At 39.5% G+C, this 23,665-nt stretch overlaps 1 protein-coding gene across 1 annotated transcript; it reads left to right on the top strand.

The window, feature by feature from the left end:
• The first annotated feature begins 186 nt into the window (after positions 1-186).
• On the top strand, positions 187-23,540 carry LOC137297162 (inactive peptidyl-prolyl cis-trans isomerase FKBP6-like). Its single transcript, XM_067829179.1, has 14 exons — positions 187-248; positions 2,002-2,019; positions 2,639-2,738; positions 3,713-3,931; positions 5,856-5,945; positions 7,148-7,279; positions 7,905-7,975; positions 9,769-9,828; positions 10,646-10,903; positions 16,257-16,366; positions 17,495-17,571; positions 19,649-19,736; positions 20,358-20,484; positions 21,038-23,540. Exons 1-14 carry the CDS (start codon positions 243-245, stop codon positions 21,077-21,079), a joined length of 1,398 nt encoding a protein of 465 aa, XP_067685280.1. The 5' UTR covers positions 187-242; the 3' UTR covers positions 21,080-23,540.
• The last annotated feature ends 125 nt before the right edge of the window (positions 23,541-23,665 follow it).

A 23,665-nucleotide genomic window follows, 5' to 3' on the forward strand; every position in this document is an offset into this window, starting at 1 on the left:
AAACATCGCATGATAGAAATAAAGAAGTTGTTATCCATAAAGTATTATACTTTCCTTTTATCTTGTTTTCGATTTCAGTGAAGAATATGCAGTCCAAAGCCATGAAAAGGCTTGTGCTAATAATCCTGGTTCGTTGCAGACATAGCTTGGGGGAAATCCATCTTTTCTAATTTTTTCCCAACTTCCGGTTCACCAGGCGGCTGCTTCAAGGGAACGGAAAGTTGAGAATTGTTTAGTACGAGATGAGTGTGAGTGTAAACATTATGCACTTTTGAGTCATGCTTTTTGTATGTGCAACTTATCCTTATCGTAAATGTAAAGCTGGCATTGCCTATGAGGTATTATTTCAGTTCAATGGAATCGTAAACGTGCATCTTCAGCTGCGGCGATACACCATGGCTTTTACCAAGTTTAGTTTTACTTGACAGTTAGGACCCTGTCGCGTTAAAACACCTCAGTGTAACGCGAATGATCACTGTTAAGTGTGTGATGTTTTTAAAAGGGGGTCACTCATTTTGTTCTGGGTAGATGTGGCAATTTGGGGGATTTTGTCCATCTTGAACTTGAAAATATTTCAAATTGTTCAGGTCATTGATTTTGTATATGACATGCAGATATGTACTTACACCGCACATGAATTTTAGGGTGGATTAAGCGGGTGGGGTGTTGGATGGGGTTGTCATTCATATTGTACATGATTCTCCATAGAATTTACATATCATCATTATCATCATCCCCCTAGAGCTAAATTATGAATGGTCCCTTACTATTACATACTTGTCAATAATTACCATTAGGTATGTTTTGTTTCATAACACTTCATGTCATATATTTATTACCTTGTTATGTGCACATAGTTTTAATGGGTAGGTTTTATTAATCTTGAAGGATGTGACATAACAGATATATGGTTCATACTCTATGTTTACTACACTGTGCCCAACTCAGAAATTCAAAAGCAGCCTTACCTGCAGTCACAGCACTTTTTGCTCCTTGACATGCACAGTAATCTACTACACTGGCTGCCAAACAGTTATCACCATATGTTAGCAGCATATACAAAATTACTCTGCCGTTTGTTAAATTCGTGAAAGAGATTTTATTGATACGTAATCGTGTTAATTAGCTATTTGCTGATATGTCCAGCACATTCACTGCCAACAATATGTTTTTATATTACAGGGTGGAAGGGAATCATGGCAGTATAAATAAGTGTTTTCTCACAACAAACTTGAACAGTTATCACCATTTCAGAATTTTGCATGTCATTCGTAAAATAAGATAAATTTACATCATAAAGTAATCTCAAATAATTGATTGTGTGACTAGTTTAGTGTTTTTTACAATACATTGATAGGGAATGAAGCAATATGAATTTTGTGAACTTAAATTTAATTCATAGGATTCATAATCATATTAATCATAACATTTTCTTAATTTTTCTCTTATGCTACTTACCATGGAGAATTTTCTTTTGCTGTCAAATTGTTGTCGAATGCCATGGGAAAAAAATAGTGGCATTGTAATTGACCAGAGCTGCACACACTTAAATACTGATGGATTGATGATGACTGGTAAGCAGTGATAAGATCAGTGTTCACGAATAGTCTGACCCTCCGACAAGTCCAGCAGATTCTCCGACAGTCCACTGGAAGTCTACAACCCTCCAACCCTAGTGTCTGGCTGTATATTCACAATGACTTAGGCTGAAGTTGTCATAGTGTGACACGTCACACTTGTTTGTTTTGTATCAATTTGTGTTTGTTAATAATTTCAATGCCCGTTACAAGGACTGTTGAATCTGAAACGTGTGTTTAATTTTTATTCTATGGGTCTGTGAATTTTCAGTGGGTCAGACAGACATCAGAAACTTACAGGAGCCAATGTCTTCTGACCTTCAAACACCATTCTTGAACTCTATGAGATAATGCATTCTATTCACATGTAATGTTTAGCTTCTGAAGACTTTTTATCACATCTACCATTGTTCTCTCTTTTCAGGCTGATCTGCAGTTGGAGGTATGTCTTCTTATCAACATTTCCCACTGTGATTTCAAACAGTATGATAATGATACTGATATGAAGTACAGTTCCAATTAGATACTTAATAGAGATAACTAATTAACCAGAAGAACAAAGGGATTAAAGGTGGATTAGAGAGAAACCAGTCCAATCAATGATTTCAACTAATATGTAACAATAAGAGAGCAGTACTTAAGTAAGTAACGACACCAAAAATCAGACTCTTCCACTTTTTCTTGTGGGGAGGTAGGGTCAAGCAGTATCTATCACTTTCTCATTTTGCCTGCACAGTTGTGACCAACAGACCATGACTTGTGTTGTTTTTAGCTGTAGGCAGAATGAGAGAACGCCGAAAAGTAAAATAGACACTGGCTTCATTATGGTATGGGATCGAATGATCTGATACAAGGAAGAAATAATAATGTGACAACCACTCCGCTAAAAGTTGTGATCATGGCATGTCAGTCTGTGAGGTTTTCTTGTTATGTAAATGGGGTTGTCTAGCGGGCTTTATTCCCCTCATGAGCACAGTTTGTGAAGCCTATTTCTGGTGTCCCCTACCAAGATATTGCTGGAAAACTAAAACTGCACTCACTCACATTCTTGTGTTATCCAGGCTGACAACATGGCAGTTCGTCTGCAGGAAGGTATCGACCTGAATGACCTGAGAGAAAGTAAAGACGTAATCCTTTCCTTGGCAGAGAATCAGGAACAAGGTATGGACATCACATCTTTGATTTTCATCTGCATATCAAAGAGGAGTTAAACCAAACATGTTTTAACATGTTTGTTTATTGGTATTTCAAGGTTGTTTAAAGTTCTGTCTTTTTCTAGAGTCCTGTTACGGACAGGAGCTATTAACCAGGATTACATCAAGTTTCCAGGCATGAAAACTGAAAGTGTTATATGGGAGTCACAAGCTTCTGCCAATACACTCATTTACACTACAACCCATAAAGATCAGTGTTGGAATTGGTCTTCAGTAACCCATGCTTGTCGTAAGAGGCGACTAATGGAATTGGGTGGTCAGAGTGCTGACTTAGCTGATACAGAGCATCATATCCCATCTGCGCAGAATGATGCACATACTGTTGATCAGTGGATTGTGTGGTCCAGACTCAATGATTTGCAGCTTGCCACCAGAGATTTGCAGTCTGCCAAATATGGTGTAAAACTAAACTCACCCACTCACTCGCATTCACACTGGTCTACTTCACACTCAAACACAAGCACACACATTCAGCAGGTTTGCAACAAGTACAGTATGACTCAGAGTATTTTTTTCAAATTTGTAGTGGCAAATACAAATATTTGTTTATGAATACATGTTCTGCATGCTAACTGTCTTGTGTTTCAGGAACAAGTAACCACAAAACATTTTTAGCAGAAGGAACAGCAAAATAAATTAAAGTTTCTCTCGTCAAATTTTGTTTGCAAATGATGACAGCATGCTCAAAAATTAATATTTGTATGGGGGAATCCCCCAGGAAACCTTGCTGCTTTATGGCTGGAACATACGTCTGCTGTGCATGTATATGCAACATTGATAGGGCTGTGTTTTAGGAATGCAAAGTGTTTTTCCTACTGCAAACACTGTACATTATTTTTAAAAAATTGCACTGCTGACTTCTATGCGCTGAAAATATTTGAAAGTCACACCCTCCAATTTGGATGTTTCATTCATTTTCAGACGAAAGTCGAGACCTCCAACTGGACAATGATTATTTTGATCCAGAAGATGTGCTACAAAATGTTTTTCCTATGGAGGAATGTGACTCAGATGAGTCGGAACCATTTTTTGTTCGGATGGCCAGAAACATGCTTGATGTGACAGGAGATGGTGGAGTGATGAAGAAGATCCTCACCCCAGGGGTTGGTTCAGAAATAGATCCAGATGCCCTTGTACGGGGTAAGGTTCTCTTCCAGAGCTCTAGATAGCTTTTGCAATCTGGGTATTGTCCCTTGGTGTCTGTAATAAGTGGGTACTACTGATCTTCAGTGGGTACTCACATTTTCTGATACCCACTCTTTTTTCAAAATGTTGGTATTTTCTATGTGAATACAGTCTAAGTAAACTTATCCTCAGTACTTTTCATTACACTCCATGACTGAGTCTAACAAAACCTTATAGGAGGTCATGTCAGGTAACCTTTGAGATTGACCAATCAGAACACAGCTTACCAAATTGCAAAGGTGAACATTCTCACATACCTTTTGAACTTTTTATCTCGAAAAGGTTTGTACCCGAACTATTCCGACTGCTATTTAGCGTATGCTCGCTTCCGGGTGATGCACGTACAAGCATGATAACTGTAAGTCAACTATCGCTGAAAATAGTGTTTTTGGCAATATTCAAGGATGTCATCTTGCGGAAATATTAGCTAATTGTAACCATGTCAACAGAAACCCCCCAAGCGTATATACTGCAGGTCAAATAACTGTGTCATATGCGGATTTTTGTTTGTGGAGAGATCTGTGTCAGTGACCTGAATATTTTGAAAGTCCCTCCCATCCCTAAATAGTAGCCGTTCTGATTGGTTAAATCTCTCTAACTGTCTCACGTTTGATTGGACGGTTGTTAGTCGCTCAAAGGTTTCCTGACGCAACCTTCTACTAGGTTTTGTTAGACTCAGTGGTGGAGTGTACCAAAATACACTGACACTAAGTTTACTTAGACTTTGTCAATATTGTGAAAAAATGTTTAAGAAGATAATTATAACCAGTTGTTTGTACTTCAGCTGTTTATGTGGTTGTTTAAAAAGAAATGCAAAAAATGTGAAGCCTTAACAAGAAGAGCGATTTCATTGGATGCTGTTTTCATAAGAACTGATAAAAATGAGTGTTACAAACATAATTGGCTGGATTGTGCAAATGTTTCTTTCACACACGAATGTTTCTTTCACACACATCCATCATTCATAAAGTGTACAGTTACATAGTGAAATTCATTCGGTAATCCACCCCGTCCACTCGTAACATTTGACAGTTGGCTACTTTCTGTTACACATTTGTTTTCACTGGTATATGTGTGCAAATCAGCAACTAACCAAAGTGTTCCTGTAATTTCCTTGGTATATCTGGGACACTACAAGTACATTTTAATGTATATTTTGGAAATTTCGACGCATATTTTACACGGATATGCAGGTTATCTAGACTTATGTTTTACTTGAGTGTAGCAGCATCAAAACTTTGTCTTTTGTGGAGACTTGGAGTGTAGTTTTCAACGGAATCACAAAAGAACACGCAGAACTGAAATTAGCTTCCTTTTTCACATGATATAAGCATGATAGAGTCAGGTTGTCAGTGATGGCTAGTGTTTAATGGTTACCAAACATTCAGTTATCAGGCCATCTGATTTAATAGTTAAATACATGTATGTAATCTGACAAACTGTGTAGTACTGACATGTATTCCATGATGTGAAATACAGTCGTCCCCCGCAAAAACGCGGGTCTCAGGGGGTCTCTAACCCCCCGCGTTATTAGACACCCACGTTATTGCTCACATGAATATAGGTCAAGTGAAAGACCCAGCAACAAGAGCGTATATATACATTGCATTTGGTACATGTGTGCGTGTGTATATACAAAACGTAACCATACAATATGTGCATCTGTGAATGGTTACGAAACTAGCCTTTGATGGAGAAAATAAAACTTACAAAAGTGTTTCTGTGTTTTCTTTCCGATGCAAATCTGTTTAACCGAATCCGCGGTATCGCGAAGTGCGTTATTGCAAGGGACGACTGTACTGGCATATTGCATCTTTAAATTATACTGCAGCATCAAACCTACGTCATTAACTCACTAACGTACTTTTGCTGTTTTCAGTACACTATAATGCATATTTAGAAGATGCGATTGAGCCTTTCGATTCCAGTCGTTTGCGAAAAACTATCAAGAAATTTCGACTCAACAAAGGTAATGAAATGTTTGGACATTGAAATGAGAAATGTGATGTTTCACCTGTGTCTTTGACTGGGACCCGTGAAGGTCCAGGGGTAGAATAGGCCTTCAACAACCCATGCTTGCCGTAAAAGGCGACTATGCTTGTCGTAAGAGGCGACTAACGGGATCGGGTGGTCAGGCTCACTGACTTGGTTGACACGTCATCGCTTCCCAATTGCGCAGATCGATGCTCATGTTGTTGATCACTGGATTGTCTGGTCCAGACTCGATTACTTACAGACCGCCGCCATATAGCTGGGATATTGCTGAGTGCGGCGTAGAACTAAACTCACTCACTCACTCTTTGACTGGTATGGTTATGGGAGAGAATGTCTTTGTCCTTATGAATACTTTTTCTACCCTTAGAAATATACAGAATATATCCAAGTCTTTAATCCCAGCTTACTCAGATTATGTGTTTGGTTTGTAGTGCCCCATATATGCTGGTCGGTTTTGAAAACACATGCATCCCTTTAGGATTTTAGGTACCTCTTAGATGCTAGGATATGGCATGATGTAATTGAAAGCACTGTAAAAGAATATGAAAACCCAACTCACTCACTAGGGTTGGTAATTGCTAAACATTCCAAATCGCGATATATTGTGATGTGTTGGCGTATTGCAGTAGGTATTGTAGCATATTTTGAAAGTGAAGCACATGGTTGAAGTAATGAAATTACTTTTTCCTTTCTTTTGAAACAATGCCACAGGGCATTGTCAGGACTCAGTTGTGATTGTACAAGAGATCAATTGAAAATAGACTTCGCTCTGGAGTTTGGAACTTGAGTAAAAGCTTCCCATCTTCCATTTTGCTTTGTTTATCCCTAAGAGTGCCTGTGATTTATCTATAATGATGTAAAGGAAACACAAATGTTATCAGTTTCCTTACTACATCATGAAAATTACCGATCATGTTTGCAGTAATTGCCAATTATATTGGGTGAACCAGTGCACAAGAATGTACCATAATATATCACCCACCCCATCTCTTATCTACTCATCAACTCTTTCTGTAACATGCAACATCCTCTGAAAAATGGAAAGATTTAACTGCAATTTGAGACCAGATTGTGCACACACTATTTACGTTTTTGTGATGAAACCACATAAAGAAAAAACTACTAAACACAAAAAAGTACCCTATTTAACAAAATATCTTTGAACTGTGTTTGCAGGAGAAGTTTTCACCGGGTTTAACGTGGCTGTGAGTTCCATGAAGAAAGGGGAATTATCCAGGTTCCTTATTAAACCTGAGTATGCCTTCGGAGCCATGGGCTGTCCTCCTCGTATCCCGGCTGATGCAACATGTAAGACATTCCTTCCTGGATTTAAGTTCAATTAGGTCTCCATTTCAGGTGATTTCTGGGCCAGAACAGTCTTTGACTGTATATTACCAAATCATCGTATCTCCATGGTGTGGATCTCTCGCATTGTGATAGAGTGACTGTTTTGTATGGTTTGACCTCGATTAATTACTGCCTGCTGTGGTTTAACTTTAGGCTTTAGCAAGGTGAATGTCTGTCTGTCTCTGTTTCTGGAACAGAGCCCGGATCCACAAAGTGTTCTGAGCACTATGTAAATTTTGTGGATAGAGATTTTCTTCATAAGTTTGATTTGATAATTTGCAGTGGGGGATTATCCCACCTTAGTGACAATGCATGTAGTTCATAAAAAACACAGAAAGATGACTGGCCATTGTGAGTTGTGATCCTGGGTTGTAGGATTGAGACCTGGTTGGTTGCCTGTCACGATACTCTAATCAGTGGTTGAACTGCTCTGTCTGAGTTTCATTGTAGAAATTGATGAGCAATACGAAAACTGGCATGTTAAGGGATGACAACTTCTTTATTATGTTATGATGTGGTTTCTTATTCAGTTGTCAAGCTTGATGATGATGATGATGATGATGATGATGATGATGTCTTATTTCAGTAATGTATGAGATCCAGCTGTTGAGTTTTGTGGAAAAGGAAGGAGTTGACGACTACTACAGCATGACGGATGTAAGAGAAATGTTTACACCATACAACTGTTGCCTTTCTTAGTAATGTTAATACATTGGTACTGCTCCCTATATGAATGTTGCCAAACATTATAGCCTGTGAAGATCTGGTTTATGATTGCTCTTTAGTAAACCCTGCTTGTAGAAAGGATTTGACTTATGGGATCGAGTGGTCAGATTCGCTGACTTCGTTGACACGTCATCATATCCCTTTTGCGTGGATTGATGCTCATGACTTTGACCACTGAATTGCCTGTTCCATTTACAGACTTCCGCTATATGGCTGGCATATTGCTGAGTGTGGTATAAAACTAAAGTCACTCACTCACCAGCCTATTTTGCCAAAATATATTGCACTAATTTACATGTGACTGAAAAAAAAGTCATCTAATCAAATTGTCTTTTTTCACATTTGTGTGACGGAATGTATGAAAATATTGAGGATAAATGCTCTTTGCTGCAGTTATTTCAAATTACTTTAGTTACCTCCCTTCCTCTGTGCAGCACCTGCTCTCAACAAATACTTCCGTTTATGGTTTTAAGCATTATTGATAACCTCCAGGGTATACATTCTGATAAATCTCCTGTATTCCCTGGATGGATCTACCAGCATTTTATCCAAGCAGGTGTCTACTTTGGGAAATTGAGCATACCAATCACATCTCACTTTCGCTCCTTAAATTGTTAAGATGATTAAACCTGGTAACACAGATGATGCAGAGGTACTCTGAAAGAGGAAGGAGTTCTTGCTTATGGTTATTTATTGTTGCAGACCTGATTTGTCTGTATGAGTTCCCCCTCCAAATCTGAGTGGCACTTAGAACAAATGTCATAGCTGTGATCATTGGTTGTAATGGTGGCTTAACCGATTGGCTACTGTGAGAATGCAGAGCCATGGGAGGTAATAAAATTAGATGCATCCAGGGTATGGTGGAGATTTACTGGAACATTTAGCCTGGAGATTATCGAGGATGGGTTTTTAAGTTGCCTACCAACCAGTGTAACTGCATTTTAATGCTGGAAGCCTAGATGGCAATGAACTCATGGTGGACAAAACCATTCTGTTGCCTTATTGCTGAAATATGTCCTTGAAAATGTTCATTCATTGCCCGAAACAGCATAAAATGTCAGAATTTTACTGAGCTGCATTTACTTGAGCATATAGTAGAATAACCTTTCAAAACATCTTCCCAGCTATGTCATGACGCATGTGGATTGAGATACTTGAGGTGATGCAGCTGTTAGACCTTTTTCTACTTTGGTGATGACACACTATGAAACATACTCGTAATATAATTTATGTAAAAGGTTCACTTCTGAAAGTTTTTAAAAGATACATTCAAAGTTGAAAAATATATTTCCAAACAAAACACTGATTTTGATATATTTTCATCAAAATGGCCCTTATTCTCCGTCTTGGAGCCTGATGACTTTGGTTAACTGGTGATATTTTACATGTATTTTTTCCAGTTGTATGAACAAAGTCTGTTTACACTTTATATACTTTGCATACTTGATTTGTGATCAATAAAAATACATCCATGCATGTATCCATCCATCTGAGGTACACATGCACTGAACTGGGACACATACAGTACTTTGTCCAAGTCCTTTGCACGTTGCTGAACCCGCAACTAAAAGTTTGCACATGTTCATGTGGCCACCATATGGTCATATACCAGTGGAGGTCTGCAAAGTCAGTTGCTGCGCCTTAGACAACTCTGCCACAAGATCACCAAATTTTGTAGCCATAGTGACTGACAAGGCATGTTTTATTTCATTGCTTTCTTTCAGGAGGAAAGAAGACAGCTGCCATTTTCTAAGTTACGTCAAGTTGCTCACTCAGAAAAGCAGGTATGTTGCAGTTTATGTGCACCCTAACAGGAGAGTTCATGAATCATGTTTGATAAAACTTAGAACTGATATCTGTGTTGGATGACCTATAAATGATGAAACTTTGTTCAAGGTTCATAAACCTTTGGATGGATGAAAACTCCAAAGTTTTTGCAGAAATAATTCATATTAGTATGAACTTGAGTAACGCTTAACACTTATCATGTGTGAAATTTGTTTTAGAGGTCAAGGTCAGAGGTTATGGTCACTTTCTCATGACAAGTTATGTCTGTATCATAAGAAGACCACGTATTTGATGCACCACATACATATGCAACGTTTGATGTTTATGTATGTGATTTCTGGATGTGGGAGGTCAAGGTCAAATTTCTATTTGGAATTGACAACACTCGAAACTTCCATACTTATATACTTGCAAAGCCTGTTGTAGTGTTGCAATCACTTTAAGGACCTTATCTGTAGGCAGTTCAGTGTTGTGACTTAAGGTCAAGGTCATCAGACCAAAAACGCTTTGACCATTGTTGTGATGGGGACAAGAGGCTAGCATTGGTGGATGCAGAAGGTGTATCTGCCCCAGGATTGTGTTTCCGGTCTCACTATTGTGCTTTGGTGGGTTTTTCCAAACCAAACGTTTGGTTTTAGAAGGTTTAGACTGGAAATTTATTGGCAGGGATGTATTGTTTCAGATTTCAGATTCAGATAACAGACATATAAAGATAAGCATTCATGTGGAGTGTAATCTCCTTTCAAATAATCAAGGATCCATTTTCAACCAATCAGAATGCAGCACACATTTATTCAGGCTACAATATTTTAGGAAGGCAATGAGTACTACCATTGCAACAACTTTCGCAAAGCTGTGGGGAAGTACCAGCTGGCGGTGAGGATCATGGAGGATGCACACCTGAAGGACTACAAGGAACAGCAGGAGCAACGAAAGCTGCTACTGAAGCTCTACCTCAACCTGGCCCTGTGCTGTGAGAAGATGGGGGAGGTCAGACGTGCCCTCCACAACTGCGCCAGTGCCTACAGGCTGGATCCAAAGAATGCCAAAGTGCTTTACCATTATGGAAAGGTAAGATATTGTTTGCTCTTTGGTGTATGTTTGATCAGTGATTGTTGCACTGTTGAAAGAAAATGTGACCAAATTTTACAGTGAAAAGTGTCAACTATTTACATTAATGTACAGTTTGTTCAGCTTGACCTGAGCTACTCTACATATGCATGATCCGGGAGGTCAAATGGCACAAACAGCTGGTCGAGTTGCTGCGAAACATGCGTACATGGATTCGTTACAGAACTTGTCCCAGAGAAAACAATTCTTCTGAAAAAACAATCCTTTTCATGTTTTAATTGGATTGTTTTTTTATAGTCATAAGCTGTCTAGTATGGTTTACTAACTTTACAACGTAGAGTCGGTTTCTTTCAAAATCCGATTCACTGCTGCTGCTCACTGCCTAAATGCCTCAAAAGGAAACAATAAACCATCTGTAGCTAATAGTTGATATCAAATGGCGACCTCATGTCGGCTGTTCAAAAATGTTGACCATCAGCTGATGATGAAGTGGTCGCAGAATCAACAGTCTACTACAAAGAAGTCCTTTGGTGACGAGATCGTCCCTCTACAGGAGCAACATGTCTACGATGAGTCGGTGTTGATGCTACACTTGGAGCAGTCAGTCATCAAAGCAGACATCTCTATGAGTCAGCCATGACTGCACTCAACGCAGCTGTGTGCAACATGAGCCTGGTAAAGGTCATGTTGAAGAAGAACAAAGACTATAATCTCCAACTACATCGACTGCTGCTCCAGGTGAGCACTCAACTAGGTGTGCACTCACTCCAGAGGATGAAGAGGAGGCGTATGCACACACCTTTCAGGAAGATCGTCACCATCATTCTTATCATCCCGTTTCGGAGAGAGATCCTCTTGGGTCGAGTGAGTGCACCCGCACAGGTGAGTGCACTCACGTGGATGACTACGCTCGCTTGAGTGAGAAAGCTAACGTGGGTGTGCACTCACAGGTCACCTCGTCAACGGAGAAGATCTTCAGCAGTCTCCCCAGTTTGTCAAAGGCGCCGTCAGTACTTGTCCCCTTCAGACCCGGACTGGCATAAGAAGGATCGTCGGGATTCATCGAATGCATCGCACTCACGGAAGGATGAAGACGGATATTACTGATCGTCTTCTGTGAAGGAAGTTCTCAGACTCAGAAGTCATATCGTGAATCACAAATAGTGTGGACTTAGTCTCACCATCCAAGGACTCCAACTCACCCAACTTTTGCCACCTTTCAACGCTCGTCGCTTTCCTCTTCACCATAGGGAGCCCTCCATCAGAAGGACACCTCTACAAGGCGCACCTTCTTTCGGAGCCGATTTAGAACCGTCAACGAGACTCTCATCTCAAGGTCAGCAATCCTGCGAACAAGGAATGATCCTATCAACTTTCATCACTCAGAAGGATCAGTAGTTTTTGTTCGAATACATCGTCTCAACTACCAAGGGACGGAATTTACTTCCTTGACAAGATTGAAGAGATAGCAAGGATGATCGCCCAAGACTTCAGAGAAGTCATGATGTCAAGTCCATTGTCAACTTGACAACGGTGCTCATGCAGACAAGTCAGCTTTGCACTAACAAATCCGAGTTCTCCAGAGTCCAGAGAACGAGAGATAAGAAGTTTATTACCGGTGCACCCAGGAGGTTGAAGATCAGGGTCGGAACGACTGGAGTTTTCCACCCTCAGCCATTCCCATACAACCGTCTCCAGTGGGTGAATGTTTTCAACTCTACTGGAAGAATTGGGGAATTCTTAATGATGAATACGTCACAAAGGTTTTTGGAGACGACTACATACCACTGCAAACTACACCTCCGATCACAAGAGATGATGGTATTATCTTCGGGGACATATCTACCTGGAAGACAAATTGTCTACATCAGCTTCAAGAGGCTGAAGTTTTTTCGCGCGCTTTACTCATCTAGACACATGCTCGCCAAACAGCATGGTTGCAAACAAACCTAAATACTAGCAAGGGTATCACTGTTTGAACCGATTTCATGATGATCAGTTGTCTGCTACACAGGTGACATCACGTCTACAGTCTGATTGGTCTGACTGGCAAAGAAAGCTGGTGATGTTACATCTACATTCTGATTTGTCATTGAGAGACAACGCCCTGCGCTGAATGTCGTGTTATTGTTCCAGTATCAGGAAGTTGTCAGTGACTTTCAGTGCTGGAAAGATGTTGATTACACACTAGATTAACAGTTTAGAGCATCATTTGATTTGTCAGGCAGCATAGAGATCTTCTAACAGCAGACTCAATGTGGCCTATCAATGAATGACAGCTCCTGATCGGACAGGCTTCCAGCTATAACTAGACTTCCTGCAAATGTCAACACGCTCATAATGAATAGTATTGACAATCTGGACACGAAGAATGACGTATCTTCACAGCTTACAAGTTCATCATGAGAGAATTCAACTCAGTCTACAGTTGGATTTCACTATCAGGCTACTAACTCAGCTCGGATGGAATGTGAATCTAAATTCCTCTGGATTTGATTCATCACTACATGGAAATACACCGCTGTCCCAGAGAATCGGTGGGTCAAAGTTCAAGTTGATGTTAGAACAAGTTCTACTCTCTCCGCTATCATTACGATAGGGTCAGTGTCTACTCGGTCTGCTCGCATCTTCTCAGAATATGACCAGAAGAAAACGCCTACAACTATGTCTATGACAGCGATTCCTGAGTCATGGTTTCACGTCTTGACGGGTTTACGATGGACAACTTGAAACCAGACCCGCTATGGGGAACTCGCCAGTCAGATGTCTGTGCAGGAAGTTATATGTTACAGTTGGCATTCAAAAACCATCTCTATGTAGACAAGTCTCTCCAAGGATGGGGTGCCCATCTGAACAACGATGTTGCAGTAGGAATCTAGAAGACAGAAGATCGAACTCTTCCCATCAACCAGTTGGAAAGTGGTGATTCATGCTATCCATCACTGGTCGACAACACTGGGAGACAAGCTACTGATGATCCACACAGACAACAGTGGCTTTCTGCTTAAACAAGCAAGGGTAAATGAGATCGCCATCTCTACTACACCTGTTGTTTCAACTTTTCGACATGGTCGGAATCTCCAAATAAAAGCATGTCACATACCAGGAGTCTGCATCATTATGGCATAAGCGCTCACCTTATCTCGTCCTCTTCGTCCATCACCAACAGAGTGGATGCTGCTTCGAGAGGCGTTTTAACTAATCAGACAGACATTTGGATCGCCGCAAATAGACTTATTTGCAACAAGGTTCCACAAACAGACTACAACCTTTGTGTCACCGGTACCAGATCCTTTAGCCTGGACAACAGACACTCTCAGCATCCCATGGGAAGGACTAAACGCATTCGCGTTTCCCCTCGGTGCTGCTACCAAAAGTCATCAAGAAAATAAAACAGACCAGGAGGCTACAATTGACTTTGGTTGCGCCTTACTGGCCAACGAGACATTGGTTTCCAACACACATAGAGGAGTTAGGACAACCAACACTACAACTACTAGATTGGGAAAATCTTCTTGCCGATCCCTACACGAAAGCGGCACACAGCAACCCATCTGCGTTCCGACTTCACGTGTGGAATGTATCAAAATCTGTTTAAAACACAGGATACTCAATGAGAGCAGGGAAAGCAGTTACCTTAGCCTTACGGGAATCCACTCACAGCCTTTATGATGAAAAGTGGAAGCGTTCTGAGACATACACCAAGAAGAATGGCTTCACGGTGATAAGGCAGCATATCCACAGATAGCAGAATATTTATGTCACTTACGACATTCCTGAGGTCTGAAAGGCTCTACATTATCTGTATACTTAGCAGTTCTCAGCTCAGTTGTCACCATGGAAACAGGGACCAAGCTGACTAAAGTACCTGAGCTACTTGCCTTGCTGCACTCCTTCAAGTTGGAAGGTCATTAACATAGATTTAAAGTTCCAGCATGGGATCTAAACATCATACTCCGAAATCTCGCACGTGATGCGTACAAGACACTTGATCGGACCTCATTTGAACTGCTAACTCAGAAGACGCTGTTGTAACTTGCCTTGGCTACAGCTTCACGAATGTCAGAAATTCATGCTCTAGACTTCAACCACACAAGCTTTGATGCAAGTCATCAACAGACAGTGCATCGTGGTCTACGATGGGATTTTATTGCAAAAATCAACTGCCAGATCAACCGGATAGACAGTTCCACACACCGGCACTATCTTCAATCCCTAGACCCCATGATACTCAAGATTTATCATTATGTCCAGTCAGAGCATTGAAGATATACATCGCAAGTACCAAGTCTAGAAGCCAACGTTTCAAGCGCCTGTTCATCCCTATATCTACTGAGACACTTACGGAAGTGTCCCGCAACACTATCTTAGTGTGAATCAGAGCTGTTATATTGAAAGTCTTTAAAGCAGCAGGATTGGAACCTCCACAAGCCTTGAACCCACCTAATTTTCGTCGTTACAAGTTTCTGTTGGGGGGGGAATTATTGGACGTAATTTTGAACAGCCAGCAGAATCCAGCGTGGTCAGAATAAGGAAAAATATGTAATTTTCTGAATAAAATTGATATTTTACACTTATCCTGACTCATGACGAAAGCCCTCCCAGCCGCCCTCACAGACACACTGAATTCTCATATTCTCATGTCAGGCGATAATAGAAGAGAGTGAGTATCATGGCCGATCAGCTGACCATGTGTTCAGGAGGGAAGGTAACTCATGGGTGAGTGTGAATTTTACGTCCGCTTCTTTTAGAAGCGAACATCATGGGATTTCAAGGGATAAGCAATTAAGCATGAGTCAAGATAAGTATAAAATATCTCTGAACAACTGTAACCTTTGTCTTCAAATTTGGTGACACGAGTTGATTTAGATGATATTGACTTCATCTCAAGATCACCCAGACTCTATGACCACTTTTCAAATTCGTGTTAACGTGATATCTCATGCGCTGTTGTACACAATGTCATCAAATCTGTTAACAGCCTACATTACATTGGGGGATTGCGGAGACACCAGTTGATTTGGGTGACCTTGACCTTATTTTCAAGTTCACCATGATTATTGTTGACAGAATATCTCATGAACTGTTGTACCCAACGTCTTCAAATTTGGTGACAGCCTACATTGACCTTATTTTCAGACTTATGTTAACATGATATCTCATGAAACATTGCAACCAGTGTCTTCAAATTTTTTTATCATGTTGACAGCCTACATTGGATTATTATGCAGACACCTGTCATTTCATGCATCTTGTGTGTGACCAAAAAGTAAGAAGTAGTGAGTATGTTATAAATTCTTGATTCTTGTTTAGCAGCTATATCACTGGCAAATACTTGTTTTACTTGTTTCAGTCCTACAGAATGGATAAGAATTTCAAAATGGCAAGACAATTTCTTGAGAGGGCCCAGAAGCTGCAGCCAAATGATTCGAAACTCAACAAAGAGATTCAAGAGCTGAACAAGTGGGTTTATATATGAAAACTTAATAGAAGGCTAAAACCACATTGTAATACAGGAAATGACTTTAAGTCTCAATGGAGTTTTTGAACATTTTTTTTTAATATACACCTGAAGTCATGTTTGAGGAAAATATGAATTGTGTTTACAAAGCCTGTTTTGCCAAAAAAGTATTGTATGAGGTTAGAAATGTTTTTGTTTGTGGAAAGGGAAGAGTTTGCACACACACTACAATGACATCGAGATGTATGTGCACCTGCATGCATTGAATCTTAAATTGCCAGCTTGAATGGCAATTGTTTACTTGTTTTCTGAACATAGCAGCTATGGCTAGTTTAACGAGACAACAATGACAAGCCATTGGACGTCTACCCAATCTCCTGCGATGTTTCTTATTGCCTTTCAGTATAGTTGTGACAGGGTCAGTGCATAAGTGATGACAAGCAGAATGGGTTGAAAGTATTTGTCTCATCAACATGATTTGAGGCATGCACAGTATCTGGTACTATATGCTTTTTCCTCTGTGGAGATATTGGGCATGGTCAGTTTCCTGTACCTAATACCTAAAACCAGATTGGACCTGGTCCCAATGGTTGTGTCCCCAACAAGATTTTGGTCGTGCTCAGTTTCCAGTTCTAAAAGTCTGTTTCCCTCTGTATGAGAAACACACCTCTGGCTTTTTGTCAAGTTTTTTAAGAGAAGACCTAAACATGAATGCTTACTTTTATGAAATTTCCTTCTCTTTCTTTTTTTATCAAAAATTGCATTTCTTCTGCTGTAAAGCATCTAATAATGGAATGTTTTTCAAAACATGGTTTTCTGTTGGCGTTTTCAGCATTGCTTGGATAGTAGAACTCTAATGAAACCAGGCTACCACAGACTGGTAGTCATAGATATTTGTAGAATATTTGTAGAATAGAACCACAGGCTCTGGGCTCTTCCTGAAGTATATGCAATGAAATTGTTAGTTTTCTGTAAATGCTGAAACTGCATTGCCATGGTAACAATATTGCTTATATCATTTTGCTCACTACTTAGCTATTTCTGAAATGAGACAGGATGAAACAGAACAAGAAAACACATTCAACTGCTCTTTTGTTTCTCCTATGCTTTGACCTGTTTATGTGTTGCAGGTTTGAGAGGCAATTTGCTGAAATAGAGAGGGAGACTTGCAGAAGGATGTTCTCACAGCCAACCGGCATCACTGAAGGTGACCTGACACATCCTGCTGTTTGTTTTTTGTTTGTTTAATGCTACTCTGAGCAGTATACCAACCATATGTTGGCAGTCTGAAAATGGTTGAGTCTAGACCAGCCAATCCCGTGATCAACATCATGAGCACTGATCTATGCATTTGAGATAGGATGGCATGTGTTAAACAAGTCGGTGTTCCAGACCTATGGGGCCTCTCAGCATGTAACAGTGTCCTGCCCATCTGTGTCATCCTAGGATCCATGTCTTGGATTCAAAATTGGAAATTATTATTTGAATATTCAAGATTTATATTTTTCACTGAATTTAGTTTAATAGTAATAGTAAACTAAAATATGTCCTTTTGGTTCCTGCTGTCCATCACAGGTCAGTTCTAGATTACGCAGCATTGCAGTGAAAGCCCTCTAAACTGTCAGCTTTCCAATCAATCATGCTCTCATTCTCAATATCAGCACCAGAAGAAGCTAGTTAATTTATGATCATTTTCATGCCCTTTTATCTGACATCAGTCTGTTCCATATTTCACAACAAAAAACGCCTAAATGGCTGGCATCCAGTATCTCGGCTCTCTGATTGGCTGAACATGTATTAAGAACAAAGTGGATTACCATCGTTTTTAAGCTGGGCTACTACCATTTGTGAGACTCACACATTGAAGTGATACAGTGAAGGGAGTAATTAACAAAGAAAACACACCATACTCCATATGTGACAGAATGAATTAACCCTTGCTAGCTAGGGATTAGTTACGTAACTGGATATTGTGACAGACCAGGACAGACATTTTATTCTAAAAAGTCCCATATAGTGACATGCAGTACATAACCATAACCATATCTTTAAGCCAAACAATGCTAGGTACAAATTGGGTGAGCAAAATATAATACTACAATCCAGTATCCTGTTGGATACACTTGACACTTGTTAACAGTGGAAAATTAAAATCAGCATTTGAAGAACATAGAGTATACATACACATTATAAAATATTGTATTTAACTTGCTATTTCATCGTAACATTTTAGATGTTAGACTCAGCAATATTGCAGCTATATGATGAAAGGCTGTAAATAAGCGAGTCTGGACCTGGCAGTCCAGTGATCAACAGCATGAGGATTGATCTTCGCTTTTGGGAAACAATGACATGTCAAAAAAGTCAACAACCCTGACCACCCGATCCTGTTAGTTGCCTCTTATGACAAGCTTAGTCACCTTTTATGGCAAGCATGGGTTTCTGGAAGCCTGTCCATAACCCAGGACCTTCATGGGTCTCCAGTTTTGAAAAAGAACATGAAAAGTCATGCAAGTGAACTGTTTACAGCTTGGATAAGGTGGAGAGATTCTTCCCTGGACCTTGAGGGGCCTAGTTTACAGTCATGACGCTAGCAATACAGAGCATTGTTCATAAGTTTCTGGCTGCTCTCTTTTGAACTGGCGTTATAGAAACGAACTAATGTTAAGTGGGGCGTAATAAACAACATTCTTTCCTTTCACTTTGACATTAACAGGTCGCTATGATAGTTTGATAGCTGTAAAGTGACTATGGGGGCTGTGGAATAGTCTATAGTGGTGTTCCAGTGATTGAAAATAATCAAAAATCTATCAGAATAAGGATCCTAGGAATATTCACAAACCAACATGCACTCAACAGCTTTGTGCATTGTAGTCATAGTTTTACATCTATTGTGAACATAGTGAGATATACTGATTAATATTTGTTGTGTAAATAAACAGAATCAATACATTAACATTAACTAGAAAACGACTGGAGAAAAACCCTTAAAATTTGTGATTACATTGAAAATGTTTATATTTCAATTATAGTCGATGATTTTTCACCACAAGTCCTCTGATAATTGATAGTGGATTTGGTTTCTGATTCCCAACACTTGTTGTCAAGCATTCGGATGTCTCACTGAAGATCTGGCTTCAATTCCCCACATGGTTGCAATGTGTGAACCTTGTTTCTGTTGTCCCCTGTCTAACTATGGCTTGATTATGGCTTAAACCACTCACTATGATGAACATAGTGAGAACAATACTTGCTCACTTAATCACTCTCTCATTTACTTGTAGACCCTGCTGTGGAGGAGGCCAAGAAGAAAGCAAGAAAAAAGGAGGAATGTAGCCCAGATTTCAGGAAGTCAGTGTACCAAAAACTCAGGTGAGGCAACTTACCTAATCTACCCTGATACAATAATATCAGGGAGCATATTTGACATTAAGTTAGAGAGTCATGTTTTGTTATTCAGGTACGGCCTGATGTTTTATCCTAAACTAATTAGTTACAGTCCAAATGACTCAAACTCAGAAATGCAATATAACTCAACAACTAATAAACATATATACTCCATGAAATACTGATCATAATCCAAACATCAGACCAACTGTGTGAGGTTTTTGCAGAATTTATGCCTTAAAAATAAGAAATAAGTTTTCTAACAAATGGTCATTAAAATTCTGACACAGTTCATTATTTGCTATGAGGGAGGAGTGCAGTGAAAAGGACAACCATGTGTGCTAGAAAGGATGGAAATGGCACTGCACAGGTTAATGAATCAATAGGTTATTTGGCACTAGTGCACGTGCCTCAACCACACAGGTAACCCGTCATTACAGTAATTTTCACAGTTAACCCACACCACACAGTCAACCCACACCACACAGTTAACCCCTCGTCACTGTTAACCCCTCATCACACAGTCAACCCACACCACACAGTCAACTCACACCACACAGTTAACCCCTCATCACACAGTTAACCGTTAACCGTTTCTTGCTTCAGTGAGTTGAAAGAGGACAGTAGTATTGATGAGTTACCTATGACAACTTGCCAGCTCTCTCAACCTGAAATAGCGTGTATCTTGGAAATAGCAGAAGAGCTGGACCTTGATCCTGTCCTCCGTGGAACTGTGAGTAGCAGATAAGTCTGGTCTTACTATGAAGTGTGATGATAATGCTCTGTTGTAAGAAAGAAGGATGTACTTGGACTGAACTTCATGACACAGTGTGTCATTGGACAGAATGAATACCAAGGTTGTTGTGAAGCTCAATATGCCTATGGAAGAGGGTAGGTCCACATTACCTTTCTGTTATTATTTGGGGGCAGACTGGGTACAGAGAATTGGTTTTCTGCTCAAATTGCGACAACAGCATATTCTCTATGTGCAGAGTTGTATCTCATGTGCAAAAAGATAATACTGTCATTGATGATTACAATCATGATTAATGTCTAATTTCATTGGCACCAAACCCATGTTCATAGATTTTACCAGAGTGGTATACTTTAAGACCTGCATACTGTATCATTCATGGCTTCCTCCCATAGAATCATGATATGCTGTGAAGGACATGAAATTCTGCTCAAAGCCAAAGTCAACCTGAAGCAAACTCCCTAGCAGTCCCTAGCAGAATGATCAGTGATATAATCTCAGATCAGTTTGTACAGTAAATGTTGTTTTTCAGGGACAAAGTTCACATATGGTGGTGAAAAAGAAGAAGTCATAACAAGAGGGAGTTGGTGAGTGTCTCCCAGAGAGCTTCTAAATAAGTGGACTTGAGGACATTATCGTGACAATATTGTCAGATGGATCTTGTTTGCTTTATTCAGCTTCTGTTAGGATAAACTGGAGTTGTCCCACTTGTTTTATGGTCAGGTCCAAGAGAAGGATGCCTGGATAAAAACAGTTCAAGCACAGGACTGATCACATAATAGCCGATGATGTCAATGAAGATCTGTTCATATCTCATTTGGGTGAATGTCACCACTGGAACTTCATCATTACCATTGTCAAACAAATATCAAAATCTACTCAGTCTTTCCAGACACAAGGACCACGTTTCCCAAAGGTGTCATAGCTTAGGCTCACGCAGTATGGTATTGACTTGGGATAGATTCAGTGCTACCATGGCTGTGTTGAAGACCAGATACTGTTCTGTTTTTACATTCCTGCTGTATTACAAAGGCACCACTTGCACAGAGATCTTAGTGACTAATGATCTTAGTATCTTTGACTAATGTAGCTGTTTCAAATGCCGAATTAAGTAGATTACTGTGTGCCTTAGTGACTTGTGATCTCAGTGTCTAAAGATTACTACATGCAAGTGGGCCACTGGTCTTGGAGCTATCTTAGCACTATCATATTGTCGCTCATAAACCCCATGCATTAACACAGACTTATGACAGCCCTAAGACTATGATGGCTTTGTGAAACTGGGACCTGGTGGTAAGGTGCAAGGATGATAATCATCCACAGATTTCAGTAAGTAAAGAATCAATTTTATTATAAATGCCATGACGATGTACCCAGAAATCATGTAGTCCATCTAACATCTAACTTTCTCAACTGTGAATGTAATGGACCCACTAAACGCGAGCTTCCTCATAAACAGTGCATGGTATAAAACAAACCTTATACCATGTGTATTACATTAATGTTTTTGTTGGGTTTTTGTAGATTTCTGTACTTTTAGTTTGGGGATATATGCTGAGGGAAAGAAATAAGAGAATTCTACCTTATCACTGTCTTCGAGTCTTTGTTCTACGACTATCCACATTGTAATTTGAAGCTTGTCAGGGAAACCAGAAGAGATTAGTCCTTGCATATGTTCCCTCATTTATTTCTCACAGCATGTTATATTGATTTTAAAAAGATATCCATTAGGATTTGTTTGACGTAATCTTAGCTGTTTATTCTGAGGCTGGCCAGTATTCCAGTGCCAGTGTTCAAGAGTGGTTTATTCATTTTTCATTGAAACTTTTCTCATTAGTACACCTAGTATAGGTCAACAGTAAGTCTTTGCTTCTGGTTAATTATGTTATGCTGACAAATTCACATATCATTGTCATAAGACTCTTTCCAGTGTTTGTTTTTTCATTGTTAGTTTTATGTCACCTAAATCATTGTGGATTTATGTGAGGCAAGGTTAGTGTCACTAATCATTGAAAACAAAATTTTGTAACAATGGCAAAACATGAGTGCTTTCAAAAGTACTTTCAGAATCATGGCATCCATACAGAAAATGTCAGTTCTGTTCAGAATGCTCCCCCACACTTGAATGTTGTATTCTTGTATTAAACATCTGGCTATTTAGGTTTATGGTTTTGTACATGGATTTGAGATCTGTTAAAGCCTTCAAACTTGAAGCTCCATGTAATTCAAACATTGTGAGGGATATGGAAGTGACTCTGCCATATTTTGTAAACAGCACTAGTGATGTCCCAGAGACAGTAGTTTAAGCATTGAGAAGATGCGGACATCACACTGCCTTGTGGAGCAACGAAAAACACTGATCTCTATTGCAGAATTTTGTTTTATTTGTCAAAAGTATTTTTCCACAGTTTCTGTGATCTAACAGCTTGAAGACCAAGAGTTCGAGGTCTGCTTGAAATTGCCAGTCGTTCAGATCTTGGGAGATGTGCTTCCAAATATATTTTATTTCACTGGAAATCAACAAAATCAGTATGAGCTGCTGACAAATTTGAATACACTAAGTGCCTCTCACTGAGTGTGTTAATGACATCTGTGCCTAGTAAATATCAGGCAAGTATTACCATGGATTCAAGCCACTTTCAGTAATAATTTAGGGGTGATAAAGGCATGAAACTGGTGGTCTGAGGGTTCTGCTCTCTTGCCATCATGCCATTATGCTACTACAGTCATTTACAGTTGACTTCCATGATTAGTTGAACAGATATATAACCTTTGATAATTAGTTTTCTCATTGATCAAGTACAGTTTTGATAATTGTTTCAAGCAGGGGAACAGAGATCATGATGTTATTGGTTTTGTCCATTTTTATGTGCACAAGATGCAATATTTTGTGTTAATTGTAAGCCTGAATTCTGTCGGCAAAGTTGTGCAGATACATCACTTCAGATACTTCTGGATGTTAAGTGGATCCACATGGTGGTCTTATGTACACTTTGCTGTGAAATATATCAGCTTTTAATAAATTATTTATGTTTTGTGTTTTGTGGTGGTTTTTTTTTGTTGTTTTTTTCATTCAAACTATTTTCTGGCTCAAAACAAACTATCATAAAAATATTGACACAGTTCACTGTTATGAGGGAGGAGTGCACAGAAAGGGACA

This window comes from Haliotis asinina, chromosome 1 (genome assembly GCF_037392515.1).
Source record: "Haliotis asinina isolate JCU_RB_2024 chromosome 1, JCU_Hal_asi_v2, whole genome shotgun sequence".
Taxonomy (NCBI): Eukaryota; Metazoa; Mollusca; class Gastropoda; order Lepetellida; family Haliotidae; genus Haliotis; species Haliotis asinina.